General features: G+C 47.7%; 1 protein-coding gene across 1 annotated transcript in view; it reads right to left on the reverse strand.

The window, feature by feature from the left end:
• Positions 1 to 23751, reverse strand: part of IFT52 (intraflagellar transport 52) — a 56785-nt gene that overhangs the window by 15586 nt on the left and 17448 nt on the right. Inside the window, exons 6-12 of the mRNA XM_040437730.1 lie at positions 21151 to 21222; positions 19922 to 20048; positions 17897 to 17983; positions 9436 to 9504; positions 9180 to 9334; positions 8995 to 9082; positions 83 to 191 (exon numbers count right to left, since the gene is read on the reverse strand). Of these exons, the coding sequence (XP_040293664.1) occupies positions 83 to 191; positions 8995 to 9082; positions 9180 to 9334; positions 9436 to 9504; positions 17897 to 17983; positions 19922 to 20048; positions 21151 to 21222 (707 nt within the window). The remainder of the gene's footprint in view (positions 1 to 82; positions 192 to 8994; positions 9083 to 9179; positions 9335 to 9435; positions 9505 to 17896; positions 17984 to 19921; positions 20049 to 21150; positions 21223 to 23751) is intronic.

A 23751-nucleotide genomic window follows, 5' to 3' on the forward strand; every position in this document is an offset into this window, starting at 1 on the left:
AACTGGTATCAATACATTAATACATCTCCTCCCCTAAACATACCGCAGATCATATATAGGTATAAATCTGAATAATACTCACATCGATTTGTTATTTGGGCCAGCCGTGATTTTTCAGAAGAGAAATTCTCATCCAAATCAAACAGCTCAAGGGCTGGTGCAGAAGGTTCACGGAACGATGGAGGGAATACCTACAGGGTTACGGGGAAAAAACTAATTTGGGTGAAACTCATTTTCATAGTGTAGCTAATAGGAGGCCTCCTAGTTATATTCAAGATCTTTAAAGGGATTGTCCAATATCTGATCGTCAGGGGTCTGAAACCCTACACCCCTGCTAATCAGTTCTTTGAGAGTAGCTCCAGTACTGGAATTATACAGCTCCATCCATTGTGTAGTGGACAGAGCTGGATCCTGCAGGGCCGTGCCCATTGAAGTGCATGAGAGCAGCGCTGCAGTTACAAGCATGGACAGTGCTGTGTAATTCCAGCACTGGAGCTACTGCAGAACAGCTGATCTGACAACCAGCACCCCTGAAGATCAGATAGGACAGACTATTAATACATGTGGTCGACCCCTTTAATATAGGTGCATAACTAAACATGAGCGAATCGCTTTGTCTCATCAATAATTCTTCACCTGTGAGAGGCTGTCCCTGCCGCTGAAGAAGCCTCCCCTTCCGCTTGATTGACAGCGCTGCACATCTCGTCCGGCCCTGACAATCTTGCGCCTGCGCTGCTGCTCCAAGTAGCAGAGCTAGCACAGAGGCTCTGCTAATCCAGCCGAAGAGGGAGCTTCTTTAACGGCGGGGACAGCCCCTCGAAGGTGAAGAACTGCTGATGATAAGACTAATCAATTTACTCATCTCTATCTATAATCCAATACATGCTAGAAAATTGGAAAAAATACATATTTATGTAGCTGCAACTGTATTCTGAGAGTCTCAGAGGAGCACAAAACTATTGGCAAGATTAGAAAATAAGTACATATTAGGGAATTGTAATAAAGCTATTTTCTTACATACATATATAAATTAAAACTATCTGATCCTGGTCACAGGTCTCTTTTAGATCATAATTTTATCTTCATGACTGCTGAAAATGTCGCGGTGGCATGATTTTTTTTTTTATTAGAAAACTCCTGGGATGGTGAGCTGATCACAAGTGTACTGCTGTGGACACCTCCACTGATCAGCTGTCTTTGGTAGGGATGAAATATTACTCCTGCTGGGAGGCTTCAGTGAAAATGTATTAGATAATGCCCTTAAAAGCAAAGGGTGACCATTTCATACAGTCCTCCAGAGTGGTAGTTTCTGCAGGACCAAATATCCTTTGGCTAAAAAAGGGTGTCTTGTACCCCTATATGATGTCACAAAGTCATGACCATGTCATATAGAGAACTGTTGTCCTGATGGGACATCACATTTAAATGTCAATCTATGATACATGTCTGTTTTAGTAACTACTTGCATTACCCATTTATTAAAAATTCTGGGGCATCTGTTCTTATAAATGCGGGTGGATAAGCCTCGACGAGTATGAGGTCTGCCGCAGAAGCCCAGGGAACCACCGCGGGTGCGGTGATCTTGGTGGTAGTAGCAAATATTTAAACGAACATTGAAGGCCGAAGTGGAGAAGGGGTCCATGTGAACAGCAGTTGAACATGGGTCAATCGGTCCTAAGAGATGGGCGAGTGTCATTTAGAAGGGACCGGCGATGGCCTTGGTCACCCTCAGCCGATCGAAGGGGAGTCAGGCCCGGAACCAGGCGCCCCTTCTCCCTGTCGCAGGGTGTGAGAGGCAGCGGTAGGGCATCCAGTGTGGCAACACGACTGATCCCAGAGAAGCCGACAGTAGCCCCGGGGAGAGTTCTCTTTTTTTGTGAAGGGCAGGGCGCCCTGGAATGGGTTCACCCTGAGAGAGGGGCCCACACCTTGAAAAGCACTGCAACACCGTCGGCGGCCAGTGAGTTGTCGCTGGCACCTTAAAAATCCTGGGGAGATTGTGTAAATCTCGCGCCGGGTTGTACCCTTATCCGCAGCCGGTCTCCAGGGTGAACAGCCTCTGGCACGTTAGAACAATCTAGGTGAGGGAAGTCGACAAGTCAAATCCGTAACTTCGGGATAAAGATTGGCTCTAAGGGCTGGGGTAGGAAACGGGGCTGGGAGCACGACACGTCTGGACGAGGCACCACCCCTGCTCCCCCGTCCCACAGGCCCTCCCACCACCATCCCTGTCCATAGTCTTTCCTCAACCACCCCAATAGCCGACACACACGCCCCCCCTTCCCGCGCTCACCTGGGCCGGCGGGAGGTGGGGGGCGACCAGCGCAAAAAACAAAAAAAAAGGAGACTTTTGTATTACTTACCAGTAAAGTCTCTTTCTCGCTCTTCCTTGGGGGACACAGGAAACCATGGGTATAGCTCTGCTCCCTAGGAGGCGTGACACTAAGTGAAAGCTGTAAGCCCCTCCTCCATCAGCTATACCCCTCAGCCTGGAGAAGAGACTGCCAGTTGCGTGTCCAAGTAGTGAAAGATAACCACCAACCGGAAAAAGAACCGTCAAGCCCCAACGGGGGCAACCAAGCCGGAACCACAACTGTAACCCAAATGAAGGGCGGGTGCTGTGTCCCCCAAGGAAGAGCGAGAAAGAGACTTTACTGGTAAGTAATACAAAAGTCTCCTTTTCTCGCCCATATTCCTTGGGGGACACAGGAAACCATGGGACGTTCCAGAGCAGTCCCAGAAGGGAGGGACCAGAACAAACTAGACCAACACCGGGGGCATCAATCAACTGCCGCCTGCAACACCAGACGGCCTAAAGCAGCGTCAGCCGACGCATGAGTATGCACCCTGTAGAACTTGGTGAAGGTGTGCAAGGAGGACCAAGTGGCCGCCTTGCAAATCTGCTCCGTAGAAGCCCGATTCCTCTGAGCCCAGGAAGCCCCGACCGCTCTAGTGGAGTGAGCGGTAACACCGAGGGGCGGAACCTTGCCCTTGGCGAGATAAGCCTCAGTAACAGCCATCTTGACAAAACGGGCGATAGCAACTTTGGATGCCGCCATCCCTCTGCGCGACCCCTCCGGAACCACAAAGAGCGAGTCAGTACGCCTGAAAGAGCTGGTTACCTCCAGGTAAACCTTGAGCGCCCTGACAACGTCCAGGCGATGAAGCTCCCTCTCCCGGGGGTGGGAAGGGGAAGGACACAAAGAGGGGAGAACGATGTCCTCGTTCAGATGAAAGACGGAGACCACCTTAGGAAGGAAGGAAGGGACCGGACGAAGGACCACCTTGTCTTGGTGGAACACTAGGAAAGGTTCCAGACAGGAGAGTGCAGCCAATTCGGACACCCTCCGAAGAGAGGTGACGGCCACAAGGAAAATAACCTTGCAGGACAGAAGTCGCAAGGAAACCGTCCGCAGAGGCTCGAAAGGAGAAGCCTGGAGCGCTGAGAGAACCAGGTTCAGGTCCCAGGGCGGTACCGGAGGGCGGTACGGGGGAACCGCGTGAGCCACGCCCTGAAGGAAGGTCTTGACAGGACCAAGGGGGGCCAGTGGGCGCTGAAACAAAATGGACAGCGCAGACACCTGACCCTTCAAAGAACTAAGACCCAGACCTTGGGCAAGTCCGCTCTGCAGGAAGGACAAAACGGTGGGGAGAGAAAAGCGGAGCGGAGGAATCCCCAGATCGGCACAGAACCCCAAATAGGTCCTCCAGGTCCTATAATAGATCCTAGAAGAGGACGGCTTACGGGCGCGGATCATGGTGCGGACGACGTCCGCAGAAAAACCCCTACGTGTCAGGACGGTGGTCTCAACAACCACGCCGTCAAACGTAGGGACCTTAAACGCGGGTGGAAGATCGGTCCCTGAGAGAGAAGATCTTCCCTGGCGGGCAGCGGCCAGGGCGCGTCTGCCAGGAGCAGCATGAGGTCGGCATACCAAGACCGGCGGGGCCAGTCCGGAGCGACCAGAATCACCGAGACGCCTTCCGCCGCGATCTTCCGAAGGACCTTGGGCAGGAGTGGGATGGGAGGGAATATGTATGGACGCGCGAAGCCTCGCCAAGGAAGAACGAGGGCGTCGGCTCCGCAAGCTCCCGGATCCCTGGCCCTGGACAGATAGGCGGGGACCTTGTGATTGAACTTGGAGGCCATGAGGTCCACGTCCGGTATGCCCCAACGAAGGCAAATGGCCTCGAATACCTCCGGGTGAAGAGACCACTCGCCGGGGTCGACAGTGGTGCGACTGAGGAAGTCCGCCGCCCAATTGTCCACCCCTGGAATAAAAATTGCCGATAGGGCCGGGACGTGGGCTTCCGCCCAACGGAGAATGCTGGAGACCTCCCTCATTGCAGCAGCGCTGCGAGTGCCCCCCTGGTGGTTTATGTACGCCACAGCCGTGGCGTTGTCCGATTGTACACGAACTGGATGACCCTTCAACAGATGAGTCCAGTGTCGTAGAGACAGAAGGGCCGCTCTCAGTTCCAGGACATTGATCGAGAGTCTGGACTCCAATGGAGACCAAATGCCCTGCCCTGGACGGATCGGGGAGGAAAGACGCCTCCCCAGCCCAAGAGACTGGCATCGGTTGTAACCACCAACCAGTTGAGTGGCAGAAAAGACCTGCCCAGAAGAGGGGACTGTAACCACCAGCGGAGAGATGACCTCACCGGAGGCGATAGATGGAAGGGATGATCCAGAGACTGCGGCGATTTGTCCCAGGAGGAGAGGATCGCCCGTTGGAGAGGGCGGGAGTGAAACTGCGCAAATGGGATCGCCCCGAAGCAGGCAACCATCTGCCCCAAGACCCGCATGCAGAAGCGGAAGGACGGTCGACGGTGGAGAAGGAGACCCCGAACCGCCCCACGGAGGATCAGACGTTTTTCCGAGGGAAGACGTACTTCCGCCGCTCCCGTGTCTAAAAGCATTCCCAGGAAGACCAGTTGTCTGGAGGGGGGAAGGGAGGACTTGGGGAAGTTGATGACCCAACCGAACCTCGTCAGAGTCTCTAGAGTGAGATCCACGCTGGCAACCGCTTGAGAAAAGGACGGAGCCTTGATGAGGATATCGTCCAAGTACGGTAGCAGAAAAACACCCCTGGAACGGAGTAAGGCCAAAACCGGGGCCAGGACCTTGGTGAACACCCGGGGGGCTGTTGCCAGCCCAAAGGGAAGGGCGACAAACTGGAAGTGGAGGTCCCCCACGGCGAATCGGAGGAAGCGATGGTGACACCGGGCTACCGGAACATGGAGGTAGGCATCCTGTATATCGATGGAAGACATGAAATCTCCCTGCTCCAGGGAAGCCACCGCGGAACGGAGGGACTCCATCCGAAACCGTCGAAGGAGGAGAAAACGGTTGAGCTTTTTGAGGTCCAAAATGGGCCGCACCGAACCTCCCTTTTTGGGAACTACAAAGAGGTTCGAGTAGAACCCTTGGAACCTTTCCTCTAGAGGAACGGGGGTAATCACCCCCCTGTCCAGTAAGGCTTGAACGGCCGCGGAGAACGCAGCCGCGCGTTTCGGGTCCCGTGGCGAGCGGGAGCGAAAGAACCGATCTGGAGGGAAGGATGCAAATTCGATTTTGTATCCGGAGGACACAATTTCGAGGGCCCAGGCGTCGGAGACGTGAGCCAACCAGACGTCCCTGAAAAGGAGGAGCCGGCCCCCAACCCGGGTGGGTGGGGGCGCGCCTTCAGGCAGAGGATTGCTTTGCTGCGGGTGTGCGGGCAGCCTGCGGCTTGCGCCAGGAGGGCTGCGCCCGAAAAAACGGCTTCCTATGCTTGTCCTGGGGAGGAGCCGAAGCGGCAGCTGTGGTGGGAGCCCCAGAGGCCCTGCGGGAGGACCGAAAACGAGACGCACCAGGGCGTCCGCGGGGGGCGCCCCTGGCTTGGGGTTGAGGAAGATGGGTGCTTTTACCACCCGTGGCCTCCGAAATAAGTTCGTCTAGGCGGACCCCGAAAAGGCGGGAACCCGCAAACGGTAGCCCCGCCAAGGAACGTTTGGAGGCAGCGTCCGCTTTCCAAACCTTCAGCCAGAGCTCCCTCCTGACGGAAACTGCCAGGGCGGAGGAGCGTGCAATAAGGGCTCCCGCATCAAGGGAGGCCTCACAAACAAAATTCCCGGCCCGAATAATAAGCTGGGCCAAGGAACGTAGGTCCTGGATGGGGACGTCCGAGTCCAACTCCTGTTCCAGCTGCGCACCCCAAGCAGAGATTGCTTTCCCTGCCCAAGCAGAGGCAAAAACCGGTCTGAGAGCAGAACCGGAGGCAGCAAAAATGCCCTTGGAAAGGGTCTCCATGCGACGGTCCTCCGCTGACTGAAGAGAGGACCCGTCAGGAACAGGGATGGCCGTGTTCTTTGACAGCCGGGCCACAGGGGGGTCCACCTTGGGTGGGGAAGACCATGTGGCCACGACATCGGCTGGAAAGGGATAGCAAATGTCCAGCTTCTTGGGGTTGACAAAACGGGCGTCCGGGCGAGCCCAAGCCTTAGACACCACAGAGGAGAAATCAGAGTGGATTGGAAAGACTTTTGAGACCTGCCTGGGTCTGATAAAGGAGACGCTAGCTGCGTCCGAGCTAGGGGGATCATCCTGCACCTTAAAGGTGTCACGAATATCCGAGATGAGTTGACCCATCGCTGAGGCTAGCTTGGACGGCAGGGCCGAGTCCATTTCCAAATCTGAAACCGCCAATTCACCCTCAGAGAGCGAATCCTTTGGAGAGGAGAGGCTCGTCTGGGTGCGCACGCGTGGCGGGGAGAGGGAGGCATCCGAGGAGGAGGCTCGCTCTACTCTAATACGCTTCTGAGAGTGCCTAGCTCGGGAGGGGTCACTAAGAGGGAGTGAACCCGCTGCAGCGGCAGAAGCAGTGGACCCGGAGGGCGCGACAATCAGTGAGGCTTCCTGCGGGGTAGGTGGCCTGTCTATTAGGCGGCCCACGACATGAGTGAGGCTTTCCACGGCCTGGGACAGGGATCTAGCCCAGTCAGGGGGGTCAGAGGCAGCAGGGAGCGACACAGCGGGCGACTGAGGCTGCGGTGGAGCCCTGCATGCAGTACAGTGCGGATCAGACTGCCCCCGGGGAAAGGGTTCCCTACAAGCCGTACAGGCATGGTACCAAGGCTTGGCGGCTGCAGAAGGGTCTGACATGGTGGAACAAGATGTTGCACTTGAAGTGGGAGACCCCAAAGAAAAGGAACGGGGATAACACCCAAGCGACAGTACTGTGGCACGGAGGGGGTTAAAAGTCCTACCAGACCCGGATGATGCAAGCGGCAGCGGTAAGGGGAACAGACTGAGGAGGCTGTGGAGGAGAGGCAGCAGCACCGGCTTCGGATCGCACTGCAGAGAGGATTCCACGCAGCACTGTGCGATGAACCCGGAAGTAGCGGAGCGCATGTAGGAAGCTCCGCCCCCCCTCTGCCGCTCTGAAGCAGAGCCGCGCGCGCGGCAAAATGATTTTAACCCCCCAAGTGAAGAAGTGCCGGCCATGAAATGGCGCCGTTCACACCATGTAAGCGGCCCCCGCCGCGCCTGCTTCAACCTGCGAATTGGCCGACGGTTTGCTTGCCTGCAGCCGTCCCCTGTAAGGCAGCGTCTCTGTGCCCAGATAAAACTCCCCTCCAACATTGCCCGGTAAGGGGGGGGGGGGGGCTCGGGAGGGGTGGTGGGAATGGCTGTAGCAGTGTGCATGTAGCAGTGGCCATGGCCATGGGGACGTAGCAGCGGTGGGAGGGAGGGAAAAGGGGAGGCTGGAGCAGCCACTCTCACCATCCGCTGTCTTCACCCTCAATCCGTCCAGCAGGGTCGCCCCTTCAGCTCCTGGCACCGCAGTGGCAGGAAACCGGGGGAGGGACTTGGCGTGCGGGCGACCCTGAGCTGGCGGGACGCAGGGGAGCGAGGCTGCCCTGGTCCACCTTGTCTTCTGTGGGGGAGGCGGCAGTGCGGAATTACCGGCACTGGCGCAACTCAACCCCGGGAGAAACAGAGGGGTCTAATGCGCCTCTGTTGTCCCTGTAGGTAGAAAAAAATCGAATTAAAAACAACAAATAACGCAAAAATAAAAATCATAGGAAAAACAACCCTGCATAAGCAGGGGGTGTCTTGCCTCCTTGGACACTAAGCAAAAACTGGCAGTCTCTTCTCCAGGCTGAGGGGTATAGCTGATGGAGGAGGGGCTTACAGCTTTCACTTAGTGTCACGCCTCCTAGGGAGCAGAGCTATACCCATGGTTTCCTGTGTCCCCCAAGGAATATGGGCGAGAAAAAAAAACGACAACTAAGGGGAGAAATAACTGCATAAATATATCAGGGGTCAGTACAGAGATCTCTCCCATCATCTATTTATCCCCAGGACTGTGACGAGGGGACATCCTCTGCGTCTGGAGGAAAGAAGGTTTGTACACAAACATAGAAGAGGATTCTTTACGGTAAGAGCAGTGAGACTATGGAACTCTCTGCCTGAGGAGGTGGTGATGGTGAGTACACTAAAGGAATTCAAGAGGGGCCTGGATTTATTTCTGGAGTGTAATAATATTACAGGCTATAGCTACTAGAGAGGGGTCGTTGATCCAGGGAGTTATACGGATTGGAGTCAGGAAGGAATTTTTGCTGAATTGAGACAATACCTTTAAGTTTGTTTAAACTGATGATCTATCCTCTGGATAGATCATCAGCATCTGATCGGCGGGGATCCGACACCCGGGACCCCCGCCGATCAGCTGTTTGAGAAGGCAGCGGCGCTCAAGTGAATGGAGCTTAGCCTCGCCCAGGCCAGTTGATACTAGTCGTGACATCACTGGGCCTGAGGTAAACAGTGAGAAGGCCGCGGTGCTGCTATGGCGCCGCTGCCTTCTCAAACAGCTGATCGGCGGGGGTCCCGGGTGCCGGACCCCCGCCGATCAGATGCTGATGACCTATCCAGAGGATAGATCATCAGTTTAAACAAAGTGCAGAACCCCTTTGTAAAAATCAAGAATGACTTTATAAAGTACATACAGCAGGCTGAAGCGCAGGGAGCGGAGCCTCAAACTGTGGCTGGATAAGCTGAAGAGTCTCATGCTTCACATTCAGTTCCTTATAGGACCTGCAAAGTAACAATGTGGAAGATGAGAAACCAAAGGCCGACAATGCGGGGCAGAGAAGGAGAGAGAACAGACTGCAATCTGGAGGCCGACTCATACTTGATGACTTTGGAGAGAGAAGAAGTATCCAGCTGATAGATGCTCATGTCAAACAGAGTGGTGAAATCTCGAGGATTTTCATCTCCTTCCTGCAGACAGACACGCAGCTGCTGGGATAACTTGTTGGTGTCAGGGATCATGGTGTAATCACAAATCTGGAAGGATGAGAAGGTTTAGAGCAGGAAGAACCGAGACAAGGACCTCTAATACCCAATGTCTTACCGATAACCCCGTAGGCGGATTCTGTCACACTCACCTCTGGAGCGTCGGCATCAATTTGGTTCAGCTGGATGTCATCGGTAGTGAGCCATTGCATTAGCACATCCTGTGGAATCGGCCATACTGATTAGATAGATATATGAAGCTACTGAACCTGCCTATCAGAAATCAGTACTGCTAAATAATAAAAGACAACAGGATGGCATGTTTGCATTAGCTTTTCAGAAACCAATGGTAATTTGGCAGTTTACAGACTGAACATGCTGACATCCGTCTGAGAAGCTAATTCACAGGAGTCCCCCAAACTGGCTAGGCCTGCTCACAGTGTTTGGAAAAAAATGTCTGCCACAAGACAGAATAATGCCAAAATCAAGTAAAAAAAAAACAAGAAACAGACGTACCAAACAGTTTTAACTTCTGATTTAGACCACGTCCACTTTTGCTTTCCTAATTCTGGTCTTTTATTCCGGCATGGGAACAGAATACTGGAATTGCCGTATTCAGCGTATACCGACACCACCAGTGCCCAACGGATACCATTCACTGTAATGGGGTCAACTGGGTTTCCCGCATGAATACCAGCAGATGTGGACGTAGCCTAACTAATATACAATGTATTTGAAAAGTCTTCAGACCCGTTCACATTTTGTTAAAGGTGTAAAATAGGACTGAAGACTACTCCAGTCAGGGGCTTTTTTATGAGGAGGCCTAAGCCTCGTCATAAACTAGCCGCTTTCTCAGCCAGCGCAAAATGCCGGTCTTTGTAAATGACCCCCTACTAGAATGTTCAAATCTTTGCTAATTTATTGAAAAGGAAAAAATAAAATCTTGCATTGACATAAGTATTCAGCCCCCTTTACTTAGTACTTAGGCCTCATGCACACGGCCGTGGTTTGGGTCCGCATCCGAGCCGCCGTTTTGGCAGCTCGGATGCGGACCCATTCACTTCAATGGGGCCGCAAAAGATGACACTCTTGTACATCTTCTAGAGGAAGGGGAAAGACCTAAGGGTCAGGGCCCCTTTACCACCTTGAGAAATAAGAGTGTCAAGATGCCACCCAAAACATTAAATGACGCAAACATTGACATCTTTTTAAAATCGGTCACACGTGATCTTGAAAAAATTGTCTACACCACCTCTGTAAAAAATTACACTGCGGCAGAAATGACTGCATTACAGAATTTGAGCACTAACAGGGACATCATTATCAAATCATCGGACAAGGGGGGGAATATTGTTGTTCTCTCATTACAACAATATAGAGACATGTGCCTCTCCTTGGTCTTAGATAAAAATAACTATACAGTCCTGAGGGCGGATCCAACTGATAGATTCCAGATGGAATTGGCTCAGATATTACAAGGCTTGGAAAATAGATGTATTGACCGAAAAGAATTTGAATATTTATTACCTACCATCCCAAAAACAGCTACTTTCTATGGGCTTCCAAAGATACACAAGGGCGTAAGTCCCTTGAAGGGACGTCCCATAGTCTCTGGGATTGATAGTCTTACCCATCATGCCGGTGTATATATTGACAAAATCCTTCGTCCCTTTGTATCCACACTTCCCTCGTATCTATGGGACACGACTGATTTACTGCAAAGAGTTGAGGGTGTCACCATAGAACCCGACAGCTGGTTTGCTTCTATAGATGTAGAGGCTCTTTATACCTCTATCCCTCATAATAAGGGTCTATCAGCAGTTAAATTCTTTCTGGACTCCAGATCTGTGGACTTACATCAACATAATCAATTTACCCTCCAGCTTCTTAATTTTATTTTGACACACAATTATTTCATTTTTGAGGACCGCTTCTACCACCAGCTCAGGGGTACTGCGATGGGTAGCCCTTGTGCACCAACGTATGCCAACTTACTCCTGGGCTGGTGGGAGGACACAGTTGTCTTTACTGAATCTATGTTATCTTGGACCAGATTCATCACACTCTGGTCCAGATTCATAGACGACATTTTTCTTCTATGGTCTGGGACAGCCAGTCAATTCCAGCAATTTATGGACACACTAAATTCCAACCATATTGGACTGTTTTTCACTTCTGAAATACACCATAATACTATCAATTTTTTGGATGTATGTTTAGAAAGAGACGAATATAACAACATCAAGACGACCCTTTTCAGGAAAAAGACTTCTACCAACAGTCTCTTACGATGGGAGAGTTTTCACCCCATCCCCCTTCAAAGGGGTATCCCAAAGGGTCAGTTCTTGAGAGTCCGCAGAAATTGTTCAGACAACAAAAGCTTCACACATGAAGCATCCAAACTCTTTGCCCGGTTCAAACAGAGGGGCTACCCAAGCCCTTGTCTACACCAAGCATGTGACTGGGCAAAGTCAAGGGATCGTACTGCTCTATTTCTCAAAAATCAAGACAACAAACTCTCAAGATCCAATAAGAATTATTGGTACCTTTGATTCAGAATCCCATCAGGTTCGGGACATTCTAAACCGCTATTGGGCTTTGTTAAAGACAGATCCTGATTTAACACAAGTGTTATCCGAAAACCCGGCTATCACCTATAGACGTCGGCGCAATGTTGGCGACACGCTAGTCCACAGTCACTTTTGAGCCCCCAGAAAAGAATACATGGTTGTCCAATAGACAGATGGGCACATTCAAGTGCGGTAAATGCAAAGCCTGTGCATTTATAGCCTTAGGAAAAACCTTCTCCGATAGTGCGGGAAATCGAATCTTCTATGCCCGCAATTTTGCAAATTGTAACACATCTGGGGTTATATATATGGCTCAATGTGACTGTGGACTCAAATATATAGACCAACTCCTTTATCAAGGACCCCATATATATATATATATATATATATATATATGTATATTTACTTTTTGTCAATTACCCTCTAATAATTAAAATAAATTTGGCGTACTTAATTATGAAGTCATAAGCCCAATATATCCAAACAAATATTCATTTGATAACTCTATATGGGCCATTGCTATGTAACGTTATAATATATGTGGCTGTTATTAACATATATTGGGACCTACTCACCAGTACCATACATCCAGTGTGGTCTATGTATTAGCTATTAGTTTTGTTTTCTCTAAACGGCTATCAGACTCTGTGATTGGCCTGACATACTAATCATATGTCCGGCTCTGTAAGACTGGTCACATGATCGACACAGCGGTCATCGGGGCGCGTCTGCTGTCGGACTCATTAGGTTTACCTCCCACTAAAGTTTATGCACCTACGCATGACGTCGGACGCTATCCGGCACCGCGATCACATGACATTTCTTTGTGATCCGGAAGTCACAGTTTAACATTAGATATGCAGTGTTTACCTGGGTGCGCCTGACGTCAGACACTACCTTTCCCATCTCCTAACGAGGCTTGGCTGCTGGCGTCGGACGCTATTTGCTATCGCGATCACGTGGGTATCCATGTGACCCGATACCCGGAAGTCAAGGTTTAAAAGGCAGGAACGCCGGCAATATCTCGCCGCCTACCTACCGGACGCCACCACCTCAGACTCTCCTTGATGCCACTACTGCCATGAACACCTTGATCTGCGGACATCACCATTTACCTATCTAGCCACAAATGGGCATGCAAGTACTATCGATAAAAACTATCCGTTACTAGTCCACAGTACATAATGATTGGTGTTGTTGTATATATATACACACCTCTTGATGTGGCAGATGCCATCTATAGTTGATTAAACAGCTATGCCATAACTGAGAGAATCATCTATATCTTTTACCTGATATCTGTTATTGGCATAATTCTTGGTGTGGTTCAAATACACAGGCATAGTCCTAATATAACAGACAGAGTAGTATACACCTAGATACATGGTTTGGTGTATCCCAGTCTGGCCACAACTCTAAGCACGAGATATATGAACGAGTTGGGGTTTTTCATCAATATTGTAACCTTCTCTCGCTCACTCATTTATTTATTATCTCCTGCTGATAGCAATTGACCTGATCATCTTATTGACTTGATCGATCAGTATTTGTCTAGGTACTGGCCTATCTTATTTTAAGCTCCAATATCTCTTTGTGTATCCTCAAAGGGGAAAAAATATAAATAAAAAGAAAATAAAAATCTTTATATATATGTAATAATATTTGTAATATTCTATGGTGATAGGTACTCCTTGTCAAATATGTCCCCTGATGAGCCTGACACCAACCAGGCGAAACGCGTAAGGACAACATTGGACATTTCACTTCTGTAATTCTACTATCTAATTTTCTTATATATCCTACTTCATATTAGGGTGTTGTCTGTCACTGGTTTTTTGCTATCTATATACATTTATTATTTTTCTTGTGTAGATTAGCCCAGGTGTTCCTATAGGGTCCCTCACTACATAGGCATCCATCCCTATAGGGTTAACCAGGGACAATAGGAGGCACGAGAGACGGGATCGCCCCTATCGGGGCGGCTATTCCGTATTTAGGTAGGGCTACTACGTTAGGGCCAGAATTAGGGTTATTACCCCCAAATAGGTTTCACTAACATCTACTAATCTAACAGCAAACATCCTGCTACATAATACCATTCTGACCCTAGTTTTTCAATTTATTTTTCCTTTTTTCTTTTCTTTTTTCATTTTATTATCGATTATCTATAAATTAGAGGGATTTATTGACTATTTTATACATAAATATTAAAAGTTATATTTTAGAATGATGGTATTGCTGTGAATCCTTAAGTTGTTGACCATATTCTACTATAGAATTCCCTGAACAGGATTATGTTCAATCTGTGAATACCGCAAAAGATGCGGACAGCACTCTGTGTCCGCTTTGCGGACAAGAATAGGCATTTATATTGACGGCTGCCCGTTCCGTTCTGCAAATTACGGAAGGCACATGGGCGGCTTCCGTTTTTTGCGGATCCGCGGTTTGCGGCACGGTCGTGTGCATGTAGCCCTAGTTGAAGCATCTGTTGACAGTGTTTACAACCTCTGGTCTTCTTGGGTAGGATGCCACAAGGTGTGCACACCTGGATTAGGGGATTTTCTGCCAGTCTTCTCATGACTTGGTTTTTGCGCTAATATACATTGTCAGCTGTGAGACCTTATAGACAGGGACATGTCTTTCCAAATCATGTCCAATCAACTGAATTTACCGCAGGAGGACTCCAATCAAGGTGCAGGAACATCTCAAAGATGATCAAGAGAAATGGGAGGCCCTCAGAGCTAAATTTCAAGTGGCATAGCATAGGGTCTAAATACGTATGTTCATGTAAAATTTTAGTTCTTCCTTTCTAATAAATTAGCAAAAATTTCGAAAATTCTGATTTCACTTTCTCCTTATGGGGTACTAAGAGCAGATTGATGGGGAAAACGTTATTCCTTTTTTATTTTGGCACAAGGCAGCAACATTATAAAATCTGAAAAAAAGTGGAAGTGTCTCAAGACTTTCTGAATATTTACAGTATATGGACATGTTCAAGGTTTGCTAGAAATCCTGAAGATCCAGCCCAATGTTTGAAAAGGCACATTCTATAATTAATAGGTGATGCTTTCTGAGTTTATGCTCTCCTTCCCTTTCACGACCTTGATCACACTGAAGTTGCAGTGAAATAATGCCGTCTGCATTTTCGTTTTTAACAGGGTCTTCCAGGTTCAGAATATTGATGTTCCTCAGGATAGTTCATCAATATCAGATCAGTGGGGATCCGACTCTTGCCAACCCCGTCAATCAGCTGTTTGAAGAGGCTGCGGCATTTGCGGAAGCGCTCTAGCCTCTTCATTGTTAACCTGCACAGCATCTACATAGTAATGGCGGTGCATGGCAATTACAGCTTCATCCCGTTAAGCTTTGGCATGCCTGTAAAGATGAAGAGGCTGCAGCGCTTGCATAAGTGCTGCAGTCCCTCAAACTATTCAGCAGGGGTGCCAGGAGTCACAAAGTAGTAGAAAGCATCCCCTTAGAGGTTTGGGTTTACTACCCACTTGAAGGTGCAACATTATGGGGGTCATTTACTAACAGTTTTACGCCTGTGTTTGGCATAAAAAAGTCACGTTCCCTTTTTTTTGCAACTTTTTTAAATGCCAGTGCGACAATATTTGTCAGATAGGCGGTTTTACTCCGCGTTCAACAGAGAGGGAGTGCCGGAGAGGCCATAGCAAATGTACTTATTTTATGGCAAAAAAAAGGTGCAAGAACTATGCCGTAGATTTTCCAGCAGGCGCACAGACTACCAAAGGTGCGCCTAATTTATGACAAGGCGCAAGCCACGTCATAAATTATGCGCATCTTACAGCCCCAACGATGGTATAAAAGGAATGACAAAGACCGCAAAAAATAACGGTCTTAATAAATGACCCCCTATATGTACTGTTCACATAAATCATGGGACATAAGTTCAAGGCCTCATGCACCCGACCGTTGTGAGTTTTGCAGTCCGCAAACCGCGGATCCGCAAAACACAGATGGCATCAGTGTGCGTTCCGCAATTTGCGGAACGACACGGACAGCCATTAATATAACGCCTATTCTTGTCCGCAAACAAGAATAGGACAGGTTATATTTTTTTGGGAACCACGGAACAGAGCAACGGATGCGGACAGCACATGGAGTACTGTCCGCATCTTCCGCGGCCCCATTGAAGTGAATGGGTCCGCATCCGAGCTGCCAAAACTGTGGCTTAGATGCGGACCAAAACAACGGTCGTGTGCATGAGGCCTAAAACTGTGTGGTCTGTAAGTCACCGAAACAGAAGGCTTAATGAGGTTTAGGACATTTAACAAACTGACGTCCTTCTTTTAGAAACTGTTCATAGTCTGTGTCCGGAGCTGACCAGCAATACCAGACCACGGACATCTGGAAGAAACCAGGGCTGTGGAGTCGGTAGATAAATGGTCCGACTCCTCCGTTTTTGGTAACTCCGACTCCTCTGTATTTAATATGCAAATGTATTTTATACTATAAAATACATTTGCACAGCCCTGCAAGAAACCAAGTTTTTCCAATCTTATACCACATCTTTAAAATAGCTTAAAGTGGCACTGTACTTTGGGAAAACTTTTTGAAATGTCACAGAGAGACATCAAAAGCTTATATTGAGTCCAAGTGCTGAGACAAACACCGATTGCTAGAATTCACATAGGAAACGGCGAGCGATCGGCAGAGGTCTCAGCACCCCACCAATCAAAACCTTTGCTATGTCGCTGATATTTGTACCGATCTTAGAATATCGTCCCTGCTATGCAGGTCCTTGCACAAATGGGTGGTAGGGAGCACCACTGTATAGGGAAAAAGTGAAGGAGTTGCGGTGCTCCTTCTAAGAATTAGTAGGATCCTGCTAGTCTCCCCACCGATGAAGAAGTGATGACACATCCTAGAAATGTCAGCTTTTTCGAAAGTGGTTAAAATAGATTCTCTAATGTCAATACGGCTGCTCTAATGCCAAAGTACACCACTGGGCCTCCACTGCATATATCCAGTGAAAGCACATCCATGTATGAATAGGGAATGGTGGTCACAAACCCAATGTTGGGCAGAAATTCCTTCAAATTGACATATTCAATAAAGAACCAATGATTTACTTTGGTACTGAGGAATGGATGAGGATCCCTGTAAAATCACACTGTCTGGTAAACCGTGCTAGTTTCTCTTCTTGGTCTAGCAAAGCAGCCGTTCGGTATACAAAGCTCATTATACTTACAGCTTTTTCACCGATTTAAAAAATCCCTTTCCTGTGCATCCGGTTGAGCAGGAGGTTACTACAGCAATGTCTGCAATACTAGTCCAAGGGTCAGTACCTTGTCGGTCACCTCTCTATCCTGATATCGGTTATCTCTCTGTTATGTATCATCCGTCACCTCTCTATCCTGATATCGGTTATCTCTCTGTTATGTATCATCCGTCACCTCTCTATCCTGATATCGGTTATCTCTCTGTTATGTATCGTCCGTCACCTCTCTATCCTGATATCAGTTATCTCTCGGTTATATATCGTCCGTCACCTCTCTATCCTGATATCAGTTATCTCTCTGTTATGTATCGTCCGTCACCTCTCTATCCTGATATCAGTTATCTCTCTGTTATGTATCGTCCGTCACCTCTCTATCCTGATATCGGTTATCTCTCTGTTATGTATCGTCCGTCACCTCTCTATCCTGATATCGGTTATCTCTCGGTTATATATCGTCCGTCACCTCTCTATTCTGATATCAGTTATCTCTCTGTTATGTATCGTCCGTCACCTCTCTATCCTGATATCAGTTATCTCTCTGTTATGTATCGTCCGTCACCTCTCTATCCTGATATCAGTTATCTCTCTGTTATGTATCGTCCGTCACCTCTCTATCCTGATATCGGTTATCTCTCAGTTATATATCGTCCGTCACCTCTCTATCCTGATATCTGTTATCTCTCTGTTATATATCAGTAATGTTCAGGAGTAACACCTCCACATCTTCCATGTCCCACAAAAGACCAAAGAGAGGGGGTTATGTGGTTTGTGTTATTGGACGCAAATCAGAAATCTCACCAGGATCTTTGCATTTTCTTCCTTATCCAGGTACTGATCGTTGAACATGTGACCTGATCCCACCACAGCCAATTTGCCTCCATGTGGCTGCAAGGATAAAGGAAAGGTAAATGCACCCATGTTGGCCTGGATACATTGAATTTCAATAGAAAACATTCTTATGATCAAGTACTGTAATACTTGGGGTCCATTCACACGTCCGTAAATTGGGTCCACATTCGTTCCTCAATTTGCGGACCCATTCACTTTCAATGGGCCTGGAACGGATGCGAATCCGCATTTCCGAGATCCGCATCCATTTTCGGGATCCGCAATTCCGTTCCTGAAAAAAATAGAACATGTCCTATTCTTGTCCGTAATTGCGGACCAGAAAAGGCATTTTCTATTATAGTGTCTGTGATGTGCGGTCCGCAAATTGCAGATCGCACATTGCTGTTGTCAGTGTTTTGCGGATCCGCAATTTGAGGATCCGCAAAACACTTACGGACATGTGAATAGACCCTAACAGTTTAAAAAAGTTTTTTTTTTTAAGTTTTAAGCCATTAAAGGTGTTTTCCGAATATATAAACTAAGGGGGAATTTTTTAATTGACCGTTTTCTGGCATAAAAGCGAACCATGACTTTTTAAATGCCATTGTGACTAAATTTAGGTCCAAGCAGTGTTTCTGCGCCACTTTCTCAAGAAGGGGGTATAATGAGGGCAGAGAGGAAGCAGTGCCAGCAGTCCTGGCATATTTATCTTCTTTTTCACCACTTTTCTAGCGTAAAAGAAGAACGATATCTACGTCAGCTCTGAGCCAATATGATATTTAGGTGTATAGACTGCCAGAAGGATGCGCCTAATTTAAAAGGAGGCCAGCACCTCGTCATAAATTAGGTGCATCCTCCGGCAGCATGTAAAATACCCCTTACACTTTATTCCACCGGTCGGTATGAATGTTTTTACATTTTACTACTTTTGCACAATAAAAACATGATAATAAAAAATGAAAACCAAATTTGTAGCCACATTCTGGGAGGAATAACCATTTTATTTTTCGATAAAAAAAAATAAAAAAAATAATCATGTATCTACTTTTCAGTGGCACCATTTTGGGGTAGATATAATATATTGATGCCAATGTTATTCTATGGATCCTTATGATTGCAGTGGTACAAAGTATGTATTTTTTTTATGTTTAACTATTTAAAAAATATATTTATATTTTATCTTTTTCTGGGGGGAGGGGAGGATGTTTTTATGTTTATTAAACAACTTTGTTAATTTATTAAACTCAGCACGGCCAAACGGATAGAAACTGATAGCATACATTGGGGGAAGGACATCTTTGTTAGGCCTCTGCCTGCTAAGGTAACCATTGGCACCTCACTCTGTCAAACACCTTAAATACTGGCGTCGCAAATGACTGGCATCTAACGGGTTAAAGGAGTTATCCAATTTCACAAACAGCCCCCCCATGTGCCAGGCCCCTCAGAGGGAATATACTTACCCCGCTCCCCGCGCCTGGTCCCTGCACCGCCGCTTCTCCCTGTACATGGATGAAAACATCCGGTGTCGGGGGAAGGGGAGCAGCCAATGGCAGGCGGGAATGGGGGTGAGCCTCCCTAGCGTCACCCGCGATGCTAGGGAGGCTCGTCCCCGTCTGCCATTGGCTGCCCCCTCCACCCCCTGACACCAGATGTTTTCATTCATGTACAGGGAGAAGCAGCAGCGGCGGTGTGGGGACCAGGAGTATATTACCTGTGAGGGGCCCGGCACATGGAGGGGGGGGGGGGGGGGGCTGTTTGTGAAATTGGATAACCCCTTTAAATGGAGAAGATCAGAGACTCTTCTGATCTCAGTTATTAGAGCAGGCTGCTAAGAAGAAGCTGCGGTGCTCACCGAGGCGCCAACAGCCTCTTCAAACAGCTGATCATCGGGTTGCCAGGAGTCTGATCCTCACCAAATCAGATACTGATGACCTATCCTGGGGAAATATATCAAAATACTCGGAAAACCCTTTTGACTTTTAGATTTTATATTACCTTGGAATGATAAAATGCCATGACTGGTCTGTTCAGTGGGAAACACACTGATCCTGTGGACAGAACAGCCACTGCTGGCTTCATAACGTTGAGCGTGGCACCAAATGGGTACACAAAGGTCAAACCCCTGTAAGCAGAGGGAAAAAAAAACATGAGCAGCTATTGAATCACACTGTTAACTGCAAGGTATATAACAGAAATCGAGACAGGCGGAAGGGTGTTCCCATACTACATCAGCGGAGAGCATTAGCATTGCAGACGGCTTTAAAGGGAAACTTCCATCAGAAAGGGGCACTTTTTGTAACTTAAAATTCATAGAAAACTATATTTTTGTGTTATTTCATTTCCATTTATTATTTCACTCTACCATTTTAAATTAAATAAAATAAAAATACTGTCCTTTTGTAGCAACCATCACAGACAGACTCCTATGCAGATAGGGGACCCGCTGTCAGTTTATTGCTGCTGTGAGGGAGATGTTATCTGCTATAGTATAATAGTAGATTGCAGAATTGGAAGGACAGCTCTATTGTTCTCTAGATAGGCCTAGATAAAGCGGTCTACAGAAGAGCATTACATTCATCGGTGTGATGCTCTAATGAAGTCACCCCTCCACATCCCTTCCCTCTCTGGTCACAGCGATGATCTGACTGAGAGAGTAGAAACAGAGGAGGAATTTAAGAGGAGGAGGGCAAGAAGTAGAATACATGGAGTCACTTAAAAATTATATCCAGAAAACCATCCACCTGTTTTTTATTTTTGCAAATCACACAGAATATTCACATATAGGCTGTTAAGAAGTGAGAAAAAATATTTTGCTGGTAATAAAATATCCTTAGGATAGGTCATCAATATAACATCGGCAGGGGTCCAAGTCCTGGCACCCCCACCTTTCAGCTGTTTCGGGAAGCTGTGGCGCTCAGCGGTGCACTGGTGAACGTGGCGGCCTACCTGCAGCTTTCCGTACGTAGTATAGTGGCTGTGCTTGGTACTGCAGCTCAGCCCCATTCACTTCAGTGGGGTTTAGCTGCAAGTAGGTCAAGTGACCGATCCACAGTGACGGTCACATGGTACGGTCTTGGTGTCGGACCCCCACCAATTTAATATTGATGACCTATCAGAATAGGTCATCAATATTCATTTGTGGATAAGCCCTTTCAATGAAGACTAACACATCACACATTCTACTTCACCTTTCAAATACGCTTTTCTTTCTTTTGAGAACTTACTGTGAATTGTTGCCTTCAACCTCATCATCAGTTACTGTCGAGATGTTCTTTCCAGCCGCTCTATTGATCTCCCTGTAAAAAAAAAAAAAAAAAAGACAAAAACCACCGATCATTTATTTCCAGTACCTGAGAGCTGGAACCAGTCACACATTTCAATGAGGCTGGACAATCAACTTTCTCTGCAACAGCGCAGGCTGAATTCGCACTGCGTCTGCAGACTCCATTTACCATGTACTCCAGGAAAGTTCCCAACCTATACATGAAATGTATCTATAGGACCCTATTCAGCTGCGTGTCTTTGTAGTATACATCGGGATGCCTACTTGTCAGCGGTATGGGATGCAGTCTGCTGCACAATTCCATACAGAGGCATGTATAGGCATAGGTTTTTACACATGGGAGCCTAATAGTGTCACAATGGCATACCTTGGAGGCATCTGGTGGATGTATACAGTACTGTGCAAAAGTAGGCAGGTGTGGAAAAAATGCTGCAAAATGAAAATATTTTTGAAATCATTCTTATCAATGAAAAACGCAAAGTGAATGAACAAAAGAGAAATCTATATTGGGTGTGACCCTTTGCCTTCAAAACAGCATCAATTCTTCTAGGCACACAGTTTTTGACGCAACTCGGCATGAAGGTCGTTTCAAATATCATGGAGAACTAGCTACATAATCTTGTGTGGATGTAGGCTTGCTCAAATCCTTCTGACATCTTCTGATTTTAAATGGAAAGAAGCATGAAATGTCTTTCATCTGCTGCACTGAGCAAATGGAGTCGGATTAATGCTGAGAAATACAGACACTTACTTATCCATCATGTAATACCATTAGGGAGGCATCTGACTGGCTCCAAATTCATTCTGCCGAAGGACAGCAGCCCCAAATATACAGCCAATGCCATTCAGAACTATTTACATTGTAAAGAAGAACAAGGCGAACTGGAGGTGATGAGACGGCCCCCATTGAGCCCTGATCTCAACATCATCGAGTCTGTCTGGGATTACATGAAGCGGCAGAAGGATCTGAGCAAGCCTACATCCACAGAAGGTCTTCAAGATGTTTGGAACAACCTCCCTGCAGAGTCTCTTCAAAAACTGTGTGCAGGTGTACCTAGAAGAACTGATGCTGTTTTGAAGGCAAAGGGTGGTCCCCACCCAAATATAGACTGGATTTAGATTTCTCTTTTGTTCATTCACTTTGTATTTTAATTGATAAAAATAAACAAAGGGAACCTGTCACCAGGATTTTGTGCATAGAGCTGGGGACATGGGTTGCTAGATGGCCGCTAGCACATCCGCAATACCCAGTCCTCATAGCTCTGTGTGCTTTTATTGTGTTAAAAAACCTTTTTGATCAATATGCAAATGACCTGATATTTGTCCTGTGTCCGGAGATGAGTCAAGCGGAAAGGAGCCCAGCACCGCCCCGCGTCCTCCGAATCTCCTCCTTGCTGGCTGACGTCACAGAGCTGGAGCGCCGAAATCTCGCGATGCGAGAGCTAGCGCATGCGCAGTGTCATGTTCATTCCCTGTGCTGGCATCAGCACAAGGAACAAAGTACGCATGCGCTAGCTCGCGCATCGCGAGATTTCGGCGCTCCAGCTCTGTGACGTCAGCCAGCAAGGAGGAGATTCGGAGGACGCGGGGCGGTGCTGGGCTCCTTTCCGCTTGACTCATCTCCGGACACAGGACTCATATCAGGTTAATTTGCATATTGATCAAAAAGGTTTTTTAAACACAAAAAAAAGCACACAGAGCTGTGGGGACTGGGTATTGTGGATGTGCTAGCGGCCATCTAGCAACCCATGTCCCCAGCTCTATACACAAAATCCTGGTGACAGGTTCCCTTTAACATCTCTATTTGTGAAAGCATTCTTCCTTTGCAATATTTTTTCTACACCTGCTAAAAACATTTGCCCAGTAGTGTATGTAGGGAAATCCTGCTGACATATACCGTGCAAGTACCGTGTGAATAGACTGCTGCCGTTCTAGATACTGGTCAGTACCTGGAGTACAGACTACACTTCCCGTCACAATGAAACGCGCTCATGTGTACTTGTCCATCTCTATCCAACACCCAGCAATGTCCTTCATAACCTACAGCTATTTTTCTAGGATGTCTCCAAGATCTCTCTTGTGCTGCATTTGTCCTTTGAATGCTTTCCCCCAGTCTATCAGACTAACCCCCAACATAAAATGTATCCCGAAACCACATCTTTTGAATGTCTCTTACCACAAATTATGAAGCCGTACAGCCTCCTATTCTGCTTTTTAGTACACCTTCTACATGTGCTTGTAGAGAGCCCATCCTCTGGAGTGACATGTGCAGACTCGGCACGTGACCGCTGAGGATCAGGAGTCACGTGCAGTACCTGCACACGCCAATGCTGAGGCGGTCGGTTGGCCAGAAGAGGTGACATGCAGGGAGTCAGCATGTCACAATTGTGGCAAGACAGGAACCGGAAGCAGTGGGGACAAATCCATCCTGCAGAAACTGGAGCCACCAGTTCACGTCTGTACCATGCATGTAGACATCCTCCATGGCGTAAATAAAGATAGAACTCTACGGCGGCTCTGAGCCGTTGTAGATTTCTGGTTA

This window comes from Bufo bufo, chromosome 6, assembly GCF_905171765.1.
Source record: "Bufo bufo chromosome 6, aBufBuf1.1, whole genome shotgun sequence".
Taxonomy (NCBI): domain Eukaryota; kingdom Metazoa; phylum Chordata; class Amphibia; order Anura; family Bufonidae; genus Bufo; species Bufo bufo.